Raw genomic sequence first — 16,513 nt, 5'->3', positions numbered from 1 at the left:
TGCGGTGGAAGCATGGTGTCTTAACCACTGGACCACCAGGCAAGTCCCAGATTATGCCATTTGTAAAGAGACACTTTTACTTCTTCTTGTCAAATATGGATGCCATTTATTTCCTTTTCTTGCTTAATTGCTCTGCACAGAACTTCTAATACAGTGCTGCACAGAAGTAGTGAGAGTAGGCATCCTTCCTGATCATAGGGGGAAAGCTTTTAATCTTAGCATCAAGTATGATGTTTTAGCTGTGGGTTTTTCATAGATGCTCTTTATTAGGTTGAGGAAGTTCCCTTCTATTCCTAGTTTGTTGACTATCTTTATCATGAAAGGTTGCTGCATTCAGTCAAATGTCTTTTCCACATTTATTCAGATGATCACCATCATGTGGGGTTTCCCCCTTTAATATGGTATATCACACTGACTGATTTTCATATGTTGAACCAACCTTGCATTCCTGAGATAAATTCCACTTGATTGTGGTAAATAATCTTTTTAATATGCTGTTGAGTTCAGTTGCCATTATTTTGTTGAGAATTTCTGCATCCATATTCATAACGGATATTGGTCCATAGTTTTCTTTTCTGGTGATGTCTCCATGGCTTTGGTATCAGGGTAATATTGGCCCCATAAAATGAGTTAGAAAGTATTCCCTTCTATTTTTTGGAAGCATTTGCAAAGGACTGGTGTTAATTCTTAATGTTTGACAGAATTCACCAGTGAAGCCTGGTCCTGTGTTTTTCTCTGTTGGAAAGTGATTACTAACTCAATCTCTTTACATTTAATAGGTCTATCCAAAGTTTCTGTTTATTTCTAGAGTCAATTTGGTAGTTTGTGTGTTTCTAGGTGCAGAAACTTTTGAGTTAATGGATTTCCAATATTTAATTTTTAATTTTACTGTCGAGGTATAAAGGAGACAAACACATGATCTTCACCCTATACATGAAGGCACTAAAAGGGTTAAATACTTTATTCTAAGTGAAAATGTGAATACATGATTCTCAGTAGAGTTAGAATTCAGACAACAAGTCATCCAACTAAAGAAAAAGGCCTGAAGAATTTCTCAGTCACTTCCATTGTCAAGTGTAATGGTGATGACATCTGAACTGGCGGGAGGCACTCCATCTACAGGGGCTACAAGTGTAACCACACTCCCTCCCACCACAAGTCTATGGAGCCAGGGTCCTAGTCTCCTTGTTCTATACTACCAGGGTCTAAAGACCACTCCCTAGAGTTAAGTTTCCTTTTCTTCTTTCCTTCTATCCCCTCTTTCTTCTTTTTAATTCAACAGAAAAGCTGGAAATATCTCTAAAAATAGAGATGCCTCACCCTTTTCCATCAAACTCTTTGTCCAAATCCTTCTGAATCATCATCTTCTGAGCCTTGTAATGGGTTATTATGCCAATGTTTCGGAAAGTAATATCCTTTCTTTTGTCTTTCATAAGTTTAATTATTTCCATTACCAGTTTTATTTCTTGAACATTTACATATGAGCTAAATAAGACGAAAACAAAAAATACAACACATCAAAACTAATAGCAGTCCAATTGCTAAGTTAAGTTCCACTTTGTTTTCCACTACAGTAAAGGGTACATAGGTAGGTTTCATCTTTATTCAGTCAGCAGTGATTCAAAGAGGCTGTTATAATGACCATTAATATTGTACATATGAATAAATATAAAAATAACTGCCCAGTGAAACACGAAGTTGTATGACAGAAAAGAGGTTGGAGTCAAGTGATGTTTAGGCACCAGTTTCTTCATTTATTAAAACAGGGATAGCCGCAGTGAGAACGAAAGTATTCATAATAATAATGAAGATATGACTAATGAATAGCTAACATTAAGGATTTACTATCTTCCCAACACTGAGAGAAGTGCTTCAGATGTACTACCTTCCTGCATTCCCCACCACAGGCCATGCAGATCATGCACCACATGACCGAGAGGATGGCAGCCACACAGACTAAATGTGACCCAGCCCCCAGAGATGAACAAACACGGGGCCCTACAGCAGGATCACGTCCTCTGTCCTTGTTGGCCTCATCCTGCACTCCCAACTCATCTCCCGAACTACAATGCATTCCCTCATTACCATACCAAATGCAACATGTGTGCACGCTGGGGGATGCCCTGCACTCGCACCTTTATTCCCGAGGCTACCTTATCTGTCTCACTTTAAAGCCTTAAATACTCACTATTCTAATTTCAAGACTTACTGTACAGACAACCCAGTCAGCTAGCTTTCTTTTCCATACCTGAAATCTTTATTTGGTCACCTCTCAGGCCAACACTCTTCTCGTGACCGTCCATCTCCATAATACTTATGTGGTAAACTCTCAATCCTCTGCTCCATTCCAACAGACCCCACTACAACCTTCACAATCCCTCTGGAATAGCAACCCCCCAGCCAACTGCTCCGTATTTCTAACTTCTTCACTGAGAGGCCCCTCCCTCCACCGCTATTAACTAATATCTTATTCTCACGGAGGACACCACTTGCTCTGCAGCTCTCTCCTGACGCAGAGGTGGAATTTCTATTTCTTCATACGTCGTGATACGGGGTGGCATTTCTATCTGTGCTAACAGATGCAGCCTCCGGGCTCCTCCTCCTTTATTCTCTCACAAGAAGCCCTGGCTCCTCTGAGGTGCTTCCTAATTAGCAACCACTGCTCCTTTTCGCTGCCATTCACGAACCACCTGATTCACAATCCAACATGCTGAAAGTACGGTCCACTCTCTGCCTCACACCTTGACTCAACTGTGTCTGTACTTATCCTTCACAATACTTAACCCAACCGGAACCATTAATCACCACGGTGATGGCCTGGTTAATGTCTGTCTCCCCTGTTAAGACCACAGCAGCCTTGCACTGGGGCCACGTCTGTTTTACTCACAGCTGTGATCTCAGCATGGATCTACTGAAGTGCTGACCGCATGTTAGGTAACATAACCCCCATTACCCAGTTAAGAAAAAAAAATCAGAAGAAAGACTGAAATATATAAAGACATCAGTAATTTATGATTGAAAAGGTGAAGTTATCAACCCAGCTAAAAGAAAATAATTGTGCACTGGCAGTAGGCAGAGAGATTTATATGGAAAATATTTTGAATTTAAATATGAACAGAAACAATACAAAAATTCTGGGACCATCAGAGGGGACTGAAGAAAAAGGAGAACGTACTCATTATCCCGCTTTTCTGAACCATCTCCAACATCAAACACGAGGTAGGGTTGAAATGGCCAGTCAGATGAACACCGAATGGTCTCTGTCATTCTACAAAAGAGCAGCCACCATTTAGAATGCAAGTCAAATTATAAGAGAAAACGTTTTAGAATTATTATTACCATTTGTTCTTTCTGGGGAAGAGAGCGAGGGAAAGTAAGAGGACAAGAAGGACCTTCTTTTTAAATAAAATTAAATACTTTTAAATAACATATTTTAGTGAAAGGTAGCAAGTGAATTTCATTTCTATTCTAGTACTAGGGAGAATGACCCATGTAATTAAAATATAACAATCATGACTGGAAAGTTACTCATAATACAGTAAGTGAAAAAAGCAAGCTACGGAATACTATGTAGAGCACGGTGTGCTTTTTTTTTTCCCCAAAAAAGAGAAAAAGTAAAAAAAAGATGTGCATAGTACAAGGACTGGAAGTAGATATAACAAAATGTTACCAGTGATTACCTCTGGGTAGTATAAATAGGGGTTGGGTTTTTCCCTTTCTTTTCGTTTATCTGCATTTGCTACAATCAATAGGACTTTTATAATTAAAATTATTAAACCTTTATGTTTTTAATAACAAGACCTAAAAGCACAACAAAAGAGCTATTCTTCCTAAGCAGCCAAACCTACAAATAAAACAGGTGAACATGCAATGAACAGAACTCACCTATTTGTTTTCAAGTTCCTGTTATAAACGTAATTAGAAGGGAAGAGACATATGTCTGGGTGCATCCTGTACTGAATGGTGAGCTGTAAGACAGGCAGCCTGCCAATCACGTTGTGCTCCACGTTCTCTTCCAGAAGTTTGTAGAAGCGGGCCATCATCGACTGGTCATAGCCATAATCCTGGGCCTTCTGAAAGGAGGAAAACAAAGCAATAATCTCCAAGAATTCATTTGTACTTTTCCCACTATTAAAAAAACAATCACTGAGCTCTAAAATGTACAAGGTATTACCAACAACCAAAGATTCAGAGAAAGAAGATGTTTCCGACTCCAGCCCTAGAAAAACCATGCAGCTTGACTACAAAAGTTAAGGTATTTTCTCCTTATTTAGAAAACCCACATACTGCTTATGAACGAGATGTGATCTTGTGAATGACCACAACTGTCGCTATTTTGGTGCTAACAGGGGTCACCTGAAAGAATCGATGATAAAAGCAGCAAAGAACTGTAACACAGATTTTAACAATTATTTCTGGGCTATGCTCTCACAACTAAAAATAATGAATATCATTGTAAATAAGCCTCTGAAAGACCAATTTCTTCATGCATCCATCATATACCGAGCAGCTAAAATTTGGGGTGCTGAGAGTCTACAGTGGATGAGATCAAGTGTCACAGGACTTACATTCTAGTGGAGGAGACAGGCAACTAAGTTGATTTCATAAATCCAAGAAAGGGTTACAAACCTGTGATCTGAAACACAGTGACTTAATTGACAAATGAAGAAAACTGTCTTAATGTTATCACGGTCGTGCCTTGGGATATACTTTTCAATGGTAGCATCATATCAAGATTCAAAAAGTATTATATCTTAAATAATCCAGAAGCAAAAAATGTGCTCTGGAAAACCCACTAAGATGATGCAATCTTTATGAGTGATGTTGACAATATGAGCATTGAAGATGTATGTGCAAAGTTTTAATAAACCTGTTTCACAAACTATCAGAATGGAGAAAATAGGCATTACTTCTTATTTATATTATTTATATATGTGATATTAAATAGGTTTGTATAATTAAAGAGAATATTTTTAGTAGACATTTGGCAATTTCATCTATACCCCCCAAAGTTTATCTATTCAAGTTAGCTAAAACCTCATTTACTTCACTCTGGGGAAAAAGAAAATGGTTTATATGAGGTAACACATCCACTTCCAGAAAAAAAACTGAGTCCATCCTACAAAATGATGGAGATTTTTATGTTTTGACATGAACATATATTCCTGATCTATTTACTGACTGGAAAAAAGGTAATGTGGTACAGACTGATTCTGCCACCTTTAAACAAGGTCAAAACCTACATACATATACACAAATTTATACATTCCCTATAACCATCTGACATTCTGAATTTAGTAACTTATTTACTGTCTGTTACCCACTAGAATGTCAGCTTCATGAGGGCAGGGATTTTTGTCTGTTTTCATCACTGTCTTGACGCCAGAACTTAAAAACAGTGCCTGAATTAGCCTGGCACTCAATGAACACAGACTGAAAAAAAAGTCAACACACACATGCCCACAAACTGTTCAAATACTCACTAAATTGTTCATAGTAATTATCCCTAGGGTTAGAAAGGCATGTTGAGAAAATTAACTTTGTAATTATTTTCTGAAATTTTCTCAATAAGCCTCTATTATTTTTGAAACAATAAGAAAAGCTCAAATGGATTTTTCTCATTTCTGCTGTTTTTAATCCATCACCACAGTAGACAGTAAAACTGAGGCCTGTCAACAACCCCTTTTCACTAGCTACGTGCTAAGGCCCTTCAGGAAGTTCAATCAGTAAGTTTCGGAAACACTGTATTATCCAAAGAACGCAGGACAGAGTTGGCTCCTCCTGGTTCTCCACAAGCAGAGTCCCCTGCAGCAGCTCTTCCCTACGGACAAGGTTTTCACTCAGGGACGCGGGTGCTCCTAGGCTATTCCCTTCAACAGTCACGCACGAGTGTTCAGATGTCAAAGAACTGCACTATCATTTTGATGATTCCAAAGTCAAAAAACAATAATAACAAAAACAACTTGCTTTCTTTCCATAACGTAACAGAAATGCTGTGAAAATGGTCTGTTCTCTGGGACTGTTTATGCAGCCACTACTCTACATTTGTACAAATAATCTATGTATCAGTAAAATGCTCAAATTTCATTAAATTTCAAAACCGTCATCTAGACCTATATGAAGATTACCCAAAACATCTGAATCCTGATTCTGCTGTGCATTTCTAGGAGCCATCTTTAGTGAGATTTAAGAAACAAAGTGAAGGGGACCACAACTTTGGCGCTCATCTTCCCACAAGCACAGCCCACAATCTCTTTCCTTTCACCACCTTCCCTTTCAGAGGATGTGAGGGATGCCGGCATTTTCCTGTGCTATAGGATACAGAATCCTAAAATTGAAAACGTTACTGTAAGAATAATTTCTCTTTATACTGTTTTCCTCAAGTTTGCACATATTTAAATATAAATCAGGAGGTTGGATTCTTTTCCTTGCTTTTAAAGTTTTTCTTTTATTATTGTTTTGGTGTTTATGTTACTAAAATAAATCAGATACAGCCCTTAGAACAGCTGCACACTGCCTTTCCCAAAGGAACAGCCCACTGCACATGGGACGTCCTCCTCCTAAACTGCTGGTCTGTGACACTCAACACTGCTCCTGTCACACACGCATAAGCACATTATGAACAAAGGAACATTTCCGGAGACTTTTACTATGAAGGCTCTTAACAGTGGTTCTCTTTTCTCAGCCGTTCCCTGTTTTTCCCTGCAAATAAGAGACGATGATCCAAGAAAGACCGCCCCACCCCCCAAAACAAAAAAAAACCCAAACAAGCCCCTTCCACTTTAAAGCAACACGAATGTGAAGACACGTACCACAGAGATGACCGTGGGAGGGAGCTGCTTAGGGTCCCCTACGAGGATGAGTTTGCTGCAGCGATGGATGAGCGGAGTAAGAGTTTCAACTTCACAAGACTGCCCGGCCTTGGTATAAGACGACAGAATGGGACATAATCAGAATTCTATTATTTATTTATCCATATACAGTCTATCCAATTCATAAGAGTCGTAACCATTCAGAAACATACACTTTCTCCTTCTGCACCAAAGATCAAAAATAAGAACTTTCTTTGGTTAGAAAACAAAACAACAAAAACATTCTAAACGCCGAGGGGGGAAAAAAAAACCCCACACACGTTTTGAAGTCAGCCGCCACTCAGGTGCCACTACCACTCGGGAAGCAGCCATAAGCTAGAAGGGCCATGTCATGTCCCCGGTTTGTCTTTTTTTTTTTTTTAACTTTTATTTTTTTATTTTATTTTATTTTATTTATTTATTTATTTTTGGCTGTGTTGGGTCTTTGTTTTCTATGCGAGGGCTTCCTCTAGTTGCCACGAGCGGGGGCCACTCTTCATCGCGGTGCGCGGGCCTCTCACTGTCGCGGCCTCTGTTGTGGCGGAGCACAAGCTCCAGACGCGCAGGCTCAGTAGCTGTGGCTCACGGGCCTAGTTGCTCCGCGGCATGTGGGATCTTCCCGGACCAGGGCTCGAACCCGTGTCCCCTGCATTGGCAGGCAGACTCTCAACCACTGCGTCACCAGGGAAGCCCCCCTTATTTGTCTTCTTTGTCCCTGCTGGGCACATGCCTGAGGGGACTGCGTGTCTGTGCGTCTCACCCCCATCCCACTCTCTTCGTTGTTCCTCAGTAGGCCGCCTCAGTTGCAAGACTCAAGCTTCTTTTCAATTCAATGGCATTTCCTTCAATTATTTCATCACTTCCATCTTTTCTATTCCTTCGTTTTGGTGAATACTGGATCTTGGATCTCATGGATGGGTTCTCAGTACCTCATTTTCCATCTCTTTTGTCTTCTGGCTCTACATTCTGGCAAACAGTAGGTACCCAATAAACGTTTGCTCAATGAATGAAGTAGGAATAAAGATGTTAGCTGAAAATATGGTGGCTCAGAGTGGTCCAGAGTTATATTAAAAATGCTTCAAAAGGTAAGCAGAGATACCCCAAGCAGGAGCTAGAATAATCCTTGGGAGGGATTTTATGAAGAACAATCAGGAATCCCTAAGACTGTAGTCCCAATACTGAAAAAGCAATTTTCATCGTGGTGGGTCATTAGCAGCATATTTCAACATAAGAGAATACACATGTAATGGCAGGTCAAAATCAGATGCAAAAAGACCACTTTGTCAACATCTCGGCAGCCACTCTTCATCTAAGACTTACTCCTTACTCCTTAGGCAAAGCTGTATGGCCGACTGCTTACTGACCTCATCAACAATGACGCAACTAAAGGGGACACCCCCTTGCCCACGGAAAGCAGCCTCGAGCAGCAAACCACCACTCGTGCTCAGTGTGCAGCAGATGATGTGGGACTCTAAGATGATGATGTTCTGTGTCTTTTGTGGGCGTCCTTGAACCTAAGAGAATAAAAGTTAATCAACATTCAGTGGTATATAAATTCCTAACTACACTTATTATGTGGCAGAATAATGTCTAGTAAATGTGAGGTAGGAACCTCAAACCTAGAAAACAGCAAAAACATTCAAGATAATCAGAAGCCACCAGAAAGAACACTTTGCAGTGGAGTCTAACCTCAGAACATGATTTAATAAGCACATTAAGAAAAATTTATTCAGGGTTTAATTTGGTCAAAGTGGATTACAATTCTTACAGCCTGACGTATGAGGGAAGGTATCAGAATAAGCAAAGATTAAGTAATTCTACTGAGTTGTGAAGCAATTATCTGAGTAAAACCAGGATCAGAACTAAGCCTGAACATACCCTTTTCTGTTAGTTTTTAAGTACGTAATATTGTTCTCTCTTTTATAAGGGCTAGTACCAACAAAAACGCCTGTGAAACTGACAAGCATTTTATTCCACAGTAGAATCCAACAACCTTGGTCCAGACTATAATGGAATAAACTGTGATGGAGACTGACAGTATGAATGACACCTCACAATGCATATCATTCAGTGTTCGAATTAATAAACCAGTACTCTCATCAGAGATTCAGTTAGCCTATTTCCCCTCCTGAAAAAGCTGTCGTGAATCATCCCTGAACATACGATAGATTCAACCATGGATGCCAAGGCATGTATGTGAGAAGAGGGTGGCAACTGTGGCCTTCTGGTGCTCACATGTTAACTGTCACATACCTCGCCTCTCAGCCACCTAATGAGTAAAACTGCCAAGTACAATTAATTTAATGGCCCACAGAACAACGTGATCAGTGGCAAAAACCGTAATACCGGTAAACGTGGACTTCATCCTTAAACGTGGGAAGATTAATTTTGGGCTCAGCTTAAAGTTTTAATAAAAAGCTTTCCACATAATTTTTAATTTAAATAAACAAACTGCTAGTGGAAATATGCATTAAGTTCAATTATATTTATTTAGCCACACAGAGAAGGTCAATAATACATTCAAGAGAAAAACCTCAGCTCAAAAATACAAATACCATTACCGGTTGAGTATTACCCTCTCTTTCCCTGACCCCCAATTCATTTCATTAAGGGCTGCATTCTGGTGACGGGGTACACACCTGGCTCATCCTAGCTTTGACCTATCTAAATGTTAGTTGATATTTTTATATCCAAAGAATACTGGGAAAAGTTATACATGTTATAGAAGGATTTTTGTGATCAAAAACAAGTAAAAAAGAGTATATGCTTTCAGCCAAAAACTGAGAAAAAAGGTGCTTGTATTTCTTGGGCCACATCCCAGCCACTGTCACTCTACCTGAATTCAGACATGTAATTGTTTTCCCTGTATTTTCAAATATTTATTTATTTATTTATTTGGCTGCGCTGGGTCTTAGTTGTGGCATGTGGGATCTTCCCTGCAGCGTGTGGGATCTTTAGTTGCAGCATGAGGGATTTTTTAGTTGTGGCATGCGGGCTCTTAGTTGCAGCACACAGGATCTAGTTCCCTGACCAGGGATCACACCCACACCCCCTGCAATGGAAGCACAGAGTCCTAACCACTGGACAGCCAGGGAATTCCCCCAAATTTTTAAATGTAATTGAGAAAAGACCATAGGTTGTCTGAACTATTTCATAATTTAAAAAAAGAAAAAGTAATACCAGGAAAATGCTACAGGTGAACTACTTACCTCTTTAATTTTAGAAGCAAGCTCCTGCCTTTCTTTTGAAACTTTGGCAATTTTTTCATCTAATTCTTGCCTCTGGAAAAAATCAGAATGCCATCATTAAAATTAAGCATTTTAAAATGCTTTCCAATGGACTGCCTCACATTTCAAAAGGGTGAGCCAGTACTTTACCAATGAAAAACTGATTCACCGAGTGTGTTTTCTCTATACCAGTATTCCTGTATTGCTGTGTGTCAGAGTTTAGCTAAGCTACTCCATGGTACTGCTGCCCTGGCATCCATTTTGTTTGGCCAAGCAGCCTGCAGAGACCCCAGACTAACACTAGGCCCCTTCACACACACGCACGCCCTAGACAGCAGCCCGTGGAGTCACCAGCCCACCAGCCAACATAAGCTCTTGTGATCAACAGTCTCCCCTGCCATCCAGTGCCTTCCCCTTATGTGCCCTTTAGATAAGACCCTCCAAGCAACTTACCAAAACCCTGCTCTTTCGGTTACAATTGGCCAATCCAACCCTAGCCTGGGAACCACCCATGGACTCTGATAACGACATGTGCGCCAGGGCCTGCCTCTCTCTGTCTGCACTCTCCCTTGACCTGCCTGCCATGCCCCTCAAGGCGTGCCTTATACCTTCTTCAAGACCTGTGAAAATAAACTTCTCTATTTCGATTTCTCTTGTGGTCTGTTTTTAAACATCAGCTCATTATCCAGCAACCCAATAACCAGCACCCCATGTTTCAATTAGTAGGTGTTAATTTGATAAACTCTTTTTTTGGTGGCCACACTGTGTGGCATGAGGGATCCCTAGTTCCCTGAGCAGGGATCGAACCTGAGCCCCCTTCAGTGTAAGTGCAGATTCTTAACCACTGAACCACCAGGGAAGTCCAATAAATTCTTAATACTGTGTATGATTCAGTTCTGTTCAGGGTACTGCAGGTATGCTCTTTCTGCTTAAGCAGGCCAACCCTTGGGGCATCACTTATGTGTTATCTACTCTGCCTTCATGCTATTAACAGTGGCGTTCAGTGGTTAAAACAGATTCCACATGGCCTGCAAAGTCTAAAATATTTACTATCTTGTTCTTTTAAAAAAACTTTAACCCCTAATGTAAGGCATACCATTTCTGTGTACATTTTTATACACAAATTATGCTATTCCACAATGAAAGAATGGCATCAAATACTCATCAACTAGTTTATCTACGAGCTATTAAAAAACACTGATCGGGCTTCCCTGGTGGCGCAGTGGTTAAGAATCCACCTGCCAATGCAGGGGACACGGGTTCGAGCCCTGGTCTGGGAGGATCCCACATGCCGCGGAGCAACTAGGCCCGTGGGCCACGATTACTGAGCCTGCGCGTCTGGAGCCTGTGCTCCGCAACCAGAGAGGCCGCGATAGTGAGAGGCCTGCGCACCGCGATGAAGGGTGGCCCCCGCTCGCCACAACTAGAGAAAGCCCTCGCAGAGAAACGAAGACCCAACACAGCCAAAAATAAATAAATAAATAAATAAAAAATTAAAAAAAAAAAAAAAACACTGATCAAGAAATGTTTAGTTACCTGTAGTTCCCTTCCACCTCGGCATAAAGCACGCTGGCGGGAAAGTTCATCTAGTTGATGATCTAGAAATTCCTTTCTTCTATGCATCTCCTGAATATGAGAAGGTAATTCTTTTTCTTTAAAAAAAAAAAAAAAAAAAGATATAAAACTGCTAATTCTAACAAATACACACATATGCATACACAATTGAGAAGAAAAACTAGCTTTCAAAACTAGACTACTTCTAGGGTCTCCAAATTACCTTTAATGCCGCCATTTTCTACCATACAAAAAGAAACAGAAATCAATTAATATATACCTTTACTCAGTACTTACTCATTCTGTGGTTAACTTGGCTGTCCAAACTGAATTTTAGGACCTCAGTATTAATAGACTTTTCTGGACCTAGACGTACTAAATTTATATCTCCACAGTTTCCTGTTGATAAAAGTCACACTTAGAGATTAATAAGAACACTGTCAATCTCTGTACATAATAACTATTTCTAAGCAAATATATTAACAATCAGAGAAAGGAGCTAACATGAACTATTAATCAACCAAATACCTGGAACTGCGCTAGAGGTTCCACACACATTCTTTTAGATATGCTTCACAAGTATCCTATAAGGCAAGGACTTATTTCCACCTAATAAAAGCTACTGAGGTTGCATAAACAGTACACTGCAGAGTTGAGATTCTATTACACTAATGCTTCTCAAACTATGTTCTATACATCACTCCATGGTAAAATGTATTTGGGAAATGGCGAGTGAAAATAAAACAAATTTCTTGACCATAGGATATTTCAAAGATGAAGACTTTTATCTATTAATACATGTCTGAATTCCCCAAACAGAATCTTACGCGACCATCAAATGCTTTTCTGCAGAATACTGAGAACCAAGGTTTTGAAACTCTGCTCCACATCACAGTGCCACTCCAGGATCTAAGGGACACAAGATGCTGGAAATTCTGGAATATGGTAATTCCAAGAACTGTCAGCAACATTTAACTGGTTGATTAACCACATTTTAATTTTAGGTTAGCACATTTCAGATATTATTTAATCTAAAAATCTCCCACTGCTTCACTGAACTAAACTATAGCAACCATGCAGCGTTTATTAGCACTTATCCCAATCAGACACATCACATACTTGCTTGCTATCTCCTTCCACTGAATCCAAGTCCCATAAGAACCAGGTTTTGTTTTGGTCACTGCCTAGAACAGCAGCTGGCATATAAGTACAATAAACATATGTTGAATGAATAAATGAACTCATTATACAGCTGTCTACACATATTTTTGTTCCTAGTTCAGCTCATTCTTCTAAAATTTGAAGCCATCTTCTCTAACCAACATTTACTTGAAGGTTTCAAAACTGCTAACTTGTGTTTCTACCAGAAAGGTGGATGAGATTTATACCCAATATAAGCACCTAAAAATGCTCCAGAAATTAAAACAGACATCCTTTAAATTGCAGGGTGAGCTCAGAAGGATGTAAGAGAAATTCCTAGGGGCCAAAAACAAAGAGAAAGGTGAAAACCAGAGGTAAAAGCCCCTGAGCTGCTGTGGCTTCCCTGGAGGGAACAGGGTGAGGGCTGGTCACTCTCTAGGTGCTTAGGTGTTTGTTTTTTAATTTACATACAATAAAACGCAGAGATTTAAAAATCCTTAGTTCTACAGAGTTTGACAAATATCTACATCAGCAAAACTACCATTCCAATCAACATACAGAAATTTTATAATTGGGGCTTGGATTTTAAAGCCCACTAGAAAGCAAGAGGGCATGGAAGAAGTGGAGGGATGAAAAAGACATGAATCTATCTTGGCCTGGGCTTAGCTGGGAAAAAAATAAACTCTCTTCTAGGACTTTCCAACCATAGGCCCATGCCACATGTGGACTTAGAGTCTAAATACATAATACAGAGAATGACAAAGGTGACCCAACCAAAATACAGTTGAGATTTTAAAAATGAGAATATAGTGAACAATGTTATACCAATATATTTGAAAACCTAAGGTGAAGTGGAAATTTTTCTTGAATAATATGAATTAGCAAAACTCACTCAAATGTAGAAAACTTGAATAAACCAACAATTAAAGACATTCAGCAGACAGAAACTTATCCATCTGTCAAAAAATAGACAAAAAACAAACAAGCAAGAAGTCCCCTCAAAAAACAACGCTAAAAACAAATTAACCTTCAAGTAACAGGTAATTCTCTGTCTTATACGAAACATTCCAAATAAATGTCTGAATAACTTCATTTTTAAAGTGTGTATAACTTCAATACTAAAACCAAAGATATGACAAAGAAAAATTACAGGCTGGCCTCATTTAAAAAAATCAATAGCAATCCAGCAATGTGTTAAAAAATAACAGTACACAACCAAGTTGACCTTATTCTAGGAATCAAAGATATTTTCACATTAGAAAAGCATTGTAGGGAATTCCCTGGCAGTCCAGTGGTTAGGACTCGGCACTTTCACTGCCATGGGCCTGGGTTCAAACCCTGGTCGGGGAACTAAGATGCCTTAAGCCTCGGGGTACGGCCAAAAAGAAAAAAAAGAAAGAAAGAAAGAAAGAAAAGAAAAGCGGGAATTCCCTGGTTAGGACTCTGTGCTTCCACTGCCATGCAGGGGGGGGGTGGGGGGGGAGATGAATGAAAAAAACTGCATGCAATAAAATTCAACACCCATTCACTAAAAAAACTCTCATTAGAAGGGGACTTTTTTAACCTGATAAAGGGTATATACCAAACCCCAGAAACAAACATCACACTTAATGGTGAGATGTCCAAGGTATTTCCTTAAAGGACACCCAGGACCACTGGACATAGTGAAAAGAAGCAAAAATGAAAGTACTGAAAAAGAAGAAAAAAGCTGTCTTTACTGACAAGAGATGTCATTTTCTCTCTAACAAAAAAAATTAAAAATCCAACCTAGACACGACACTTGTGCCACCTTTGTCCCAGCCTTCTCGTGTTGTCAACCCACACCTGAAAAAGTGCTTATTACCCTCCCCTCAGGGAAAGGAAAGTGAAAACCGCACGGGAACTGTTCTCGGTTGTATAATTTGATACAACCACTTTGGAGCAGAACCGGGCACTATCTAGAAGCTGCACAAATCCTTCAACCCAGCATTTTCATTTCTAGGTATATATACACTAGACCAGTGTTTTTATTAACTCTTTTGACCGTGATCTATAGTATGAGGTACACTTCACATTGAAAGCCAGTACACTCATACCTCACCAATAAAACAGGTTTCACAAAACAATACTTACCCCTCACTACCTACACTCTAATCTTTTCTGTTCTCTTCTGTTCTATCTTATCTTGTTTAAGTATGCTGGTTCTGATCTCCCTAAACTGATTTCACAATCCACTAACTGGTCACAAGCCACAGTGTGAAAGCACTGCCCTAGCAGGCTGTACGAATACTCAGGAGACGTGAGTAAGGACACAGTACTCCAGTGCGCTCCCTTCAGCTGCTGTACAGTACAACACGATACAACTCAGTCACTGCAGTAAACGTTTTCATCCTGCACTGGAGAAACAGGCACAAGTATAGGAATAAAGTTTGAAATAACAAAAAAAAAATGGAAAAGAACTTACATTTCTATCAATGGATAACGAATAAACTGTGCACTCATACGATGAAATACCCTATAGCAGTTAACATGAATGACCGTATCCATATACAGCGATACATAAAGTCATAGTTCTCGCAAACATAATGGTGAGTAGAAAAGTTGCAGTTGACAATGCATTTTAAGTTTTAAAAGCAAATGAATTCTACATGTAGCTAATACATATGCAATAAAAGGAAAAACGTGTGTGATCCCTCCGAATAAAGACGACACATCCCAGCTGCTCTTGCAGCTGGTGTGGCTACGGGACTAAGTTCCGGCCAAAAGGAAATAAGCAGAGGTGCTACTGGCAGCGTCTCAGAACTTTCCTTAAAGCACGGCTAGTACATCCGTCCCCTTTTCCTTGCACTTGCTAGATGTGACTATTGGTGCTGGAGCAGCCATTTCTGACCATGAGGTGCACTAAGGAGTGGGGGGGTCACACGTAGTGGAGCAACAAGGTAGAAAGACTCTAGGTCTCTGAAGACTCGGAAGCAGAGTCATCACGCCAGTATCATCCCTCAACTGCCCATCTCTGGGCTTCTGAGTAAGAAGGAAATAAACGTCTATCATAGTTAAGCCACTGTATTTGGAGTGTCTATTATTTGCAGCCCAATTTAATCTTAACTGATTTAAGTCACTGCCAGGTAACCTCAAGGAAAATAAAATTTGGTTAGGGAAGACAAGATACATGTGCTTAGAAGAGCAGCCTGACCCAGAGCCATAACCACGCCACTCAGGATGGCTGGTGTGAGAGTAGGTGTTAAGGTTAAGTGCACAGAAATGACTTTACACATTCGCTCAAGCATCCCGAATCCTCGGTGGCAATGCTCTTCAATCTGTCAACTGTACTGAAAAGACTTATCCCTGTGGTATACTTTACATCTCAACTCTTCAGCTTCTCCGCCTATAAAATGTAGATAGTCAGGTTAGTTATTGCGTGGCTCAGAGGATTACTCTGAGAGGACTGACACACAGTGAGCACTCGGTAACCGTAAGTGATGACTGCTCCAACTTTTGCGTCACTAAACATCTACTAAGTCCCAACTGAGTGCCAGGCACTATTCCAGGCACTGGGGTTACTACAGTGAACACATTTTTAAAAGCCCTTGCCTTGGTGGAGCTCATTATATTCTAGCTATACTGAACCATCCAAGGTTCTCTGGCTTTTGGTCCTTTTTCTTTACAGTTAAGTTCCACGAGAGTCCTCTCCCCACTTCACTTCCTCATTGTTCTTCCAAGTTTCATCTTAGATATCATTTCCTCTAAAAGTCTTCCCTAACC

At 40.0% G+C, this 16,513-nt stretch overlaps 1 protein-coding gene across 3 annotated transcripts in view; it reads right to left on the bottom strand.

The window, feature by feature from the left end:
- Positions 1-16,513, bottom strand: part of SETX (senataxin) — an 83,558-nt gene that overhangs the window by 8,276 nt on the left and 58,769 nt on the right. For 2 of the 3 annotated variants that reach the window (XM_061199713.1, XM_061199715.1), the window contains exons 16-23: positions 11,930-12,031; positions 11,615-11,730; positions 10,061-10,132; positions 8,216-8,365; positions 6,813-6,920; positions 3,886-4,073; positions 3,176-3,268; positions 1,321-1,485 (exon numbers count right to left, since the gene is read on the bottom strand). In XM_061199713.1, coding sequence (XP_061055696.1) covers positions 1,321-1,485; positions 3,176-3,268; positions 3,886-4,073; positions 6,813-6,920; positions 8,216-8,365; positions 10,061-10,132; positions 11,615-11,730; positions 11,930-12,031 — 994 coding nt within the window. The remainder of the gene's footprint in view (positions 1-1,320; positions 1,486-3,175; positions 3,269-3,885; positions 4,074-6,812; positions 6,921-8,215; positions 8,366-10,060; positions 10,133-11,614; positions 11,731-11,929; positions 12,032-16,513) is intronic. The other variant, XM_061199714.1, reaches the window with a different exon arrangement.

The sequence above is a fragment of the Eubalaena glacialis genome, chromosome 9, assembly GCF_028564815.1.
Source record: "Eubalaena glacialis isolate mEubGla1 chromosome 9, mEubGla1.1.hap2.+ XY, whole genome shotgun sequence".
In the NCBI taxonomy this organism is placed as follows: domain Eukaryota; kingdom Metazoa; phylum Chordata; class Mammalia; order Artiodactyla; family Balaenidae; genus Eubalaena; species Eubalaena glacialis.
The sequence above is the reverse complement of the archived record's forward strand: the minus strand, read 5'-3'. Positions and strand labels throughout refer to the sequence as shown.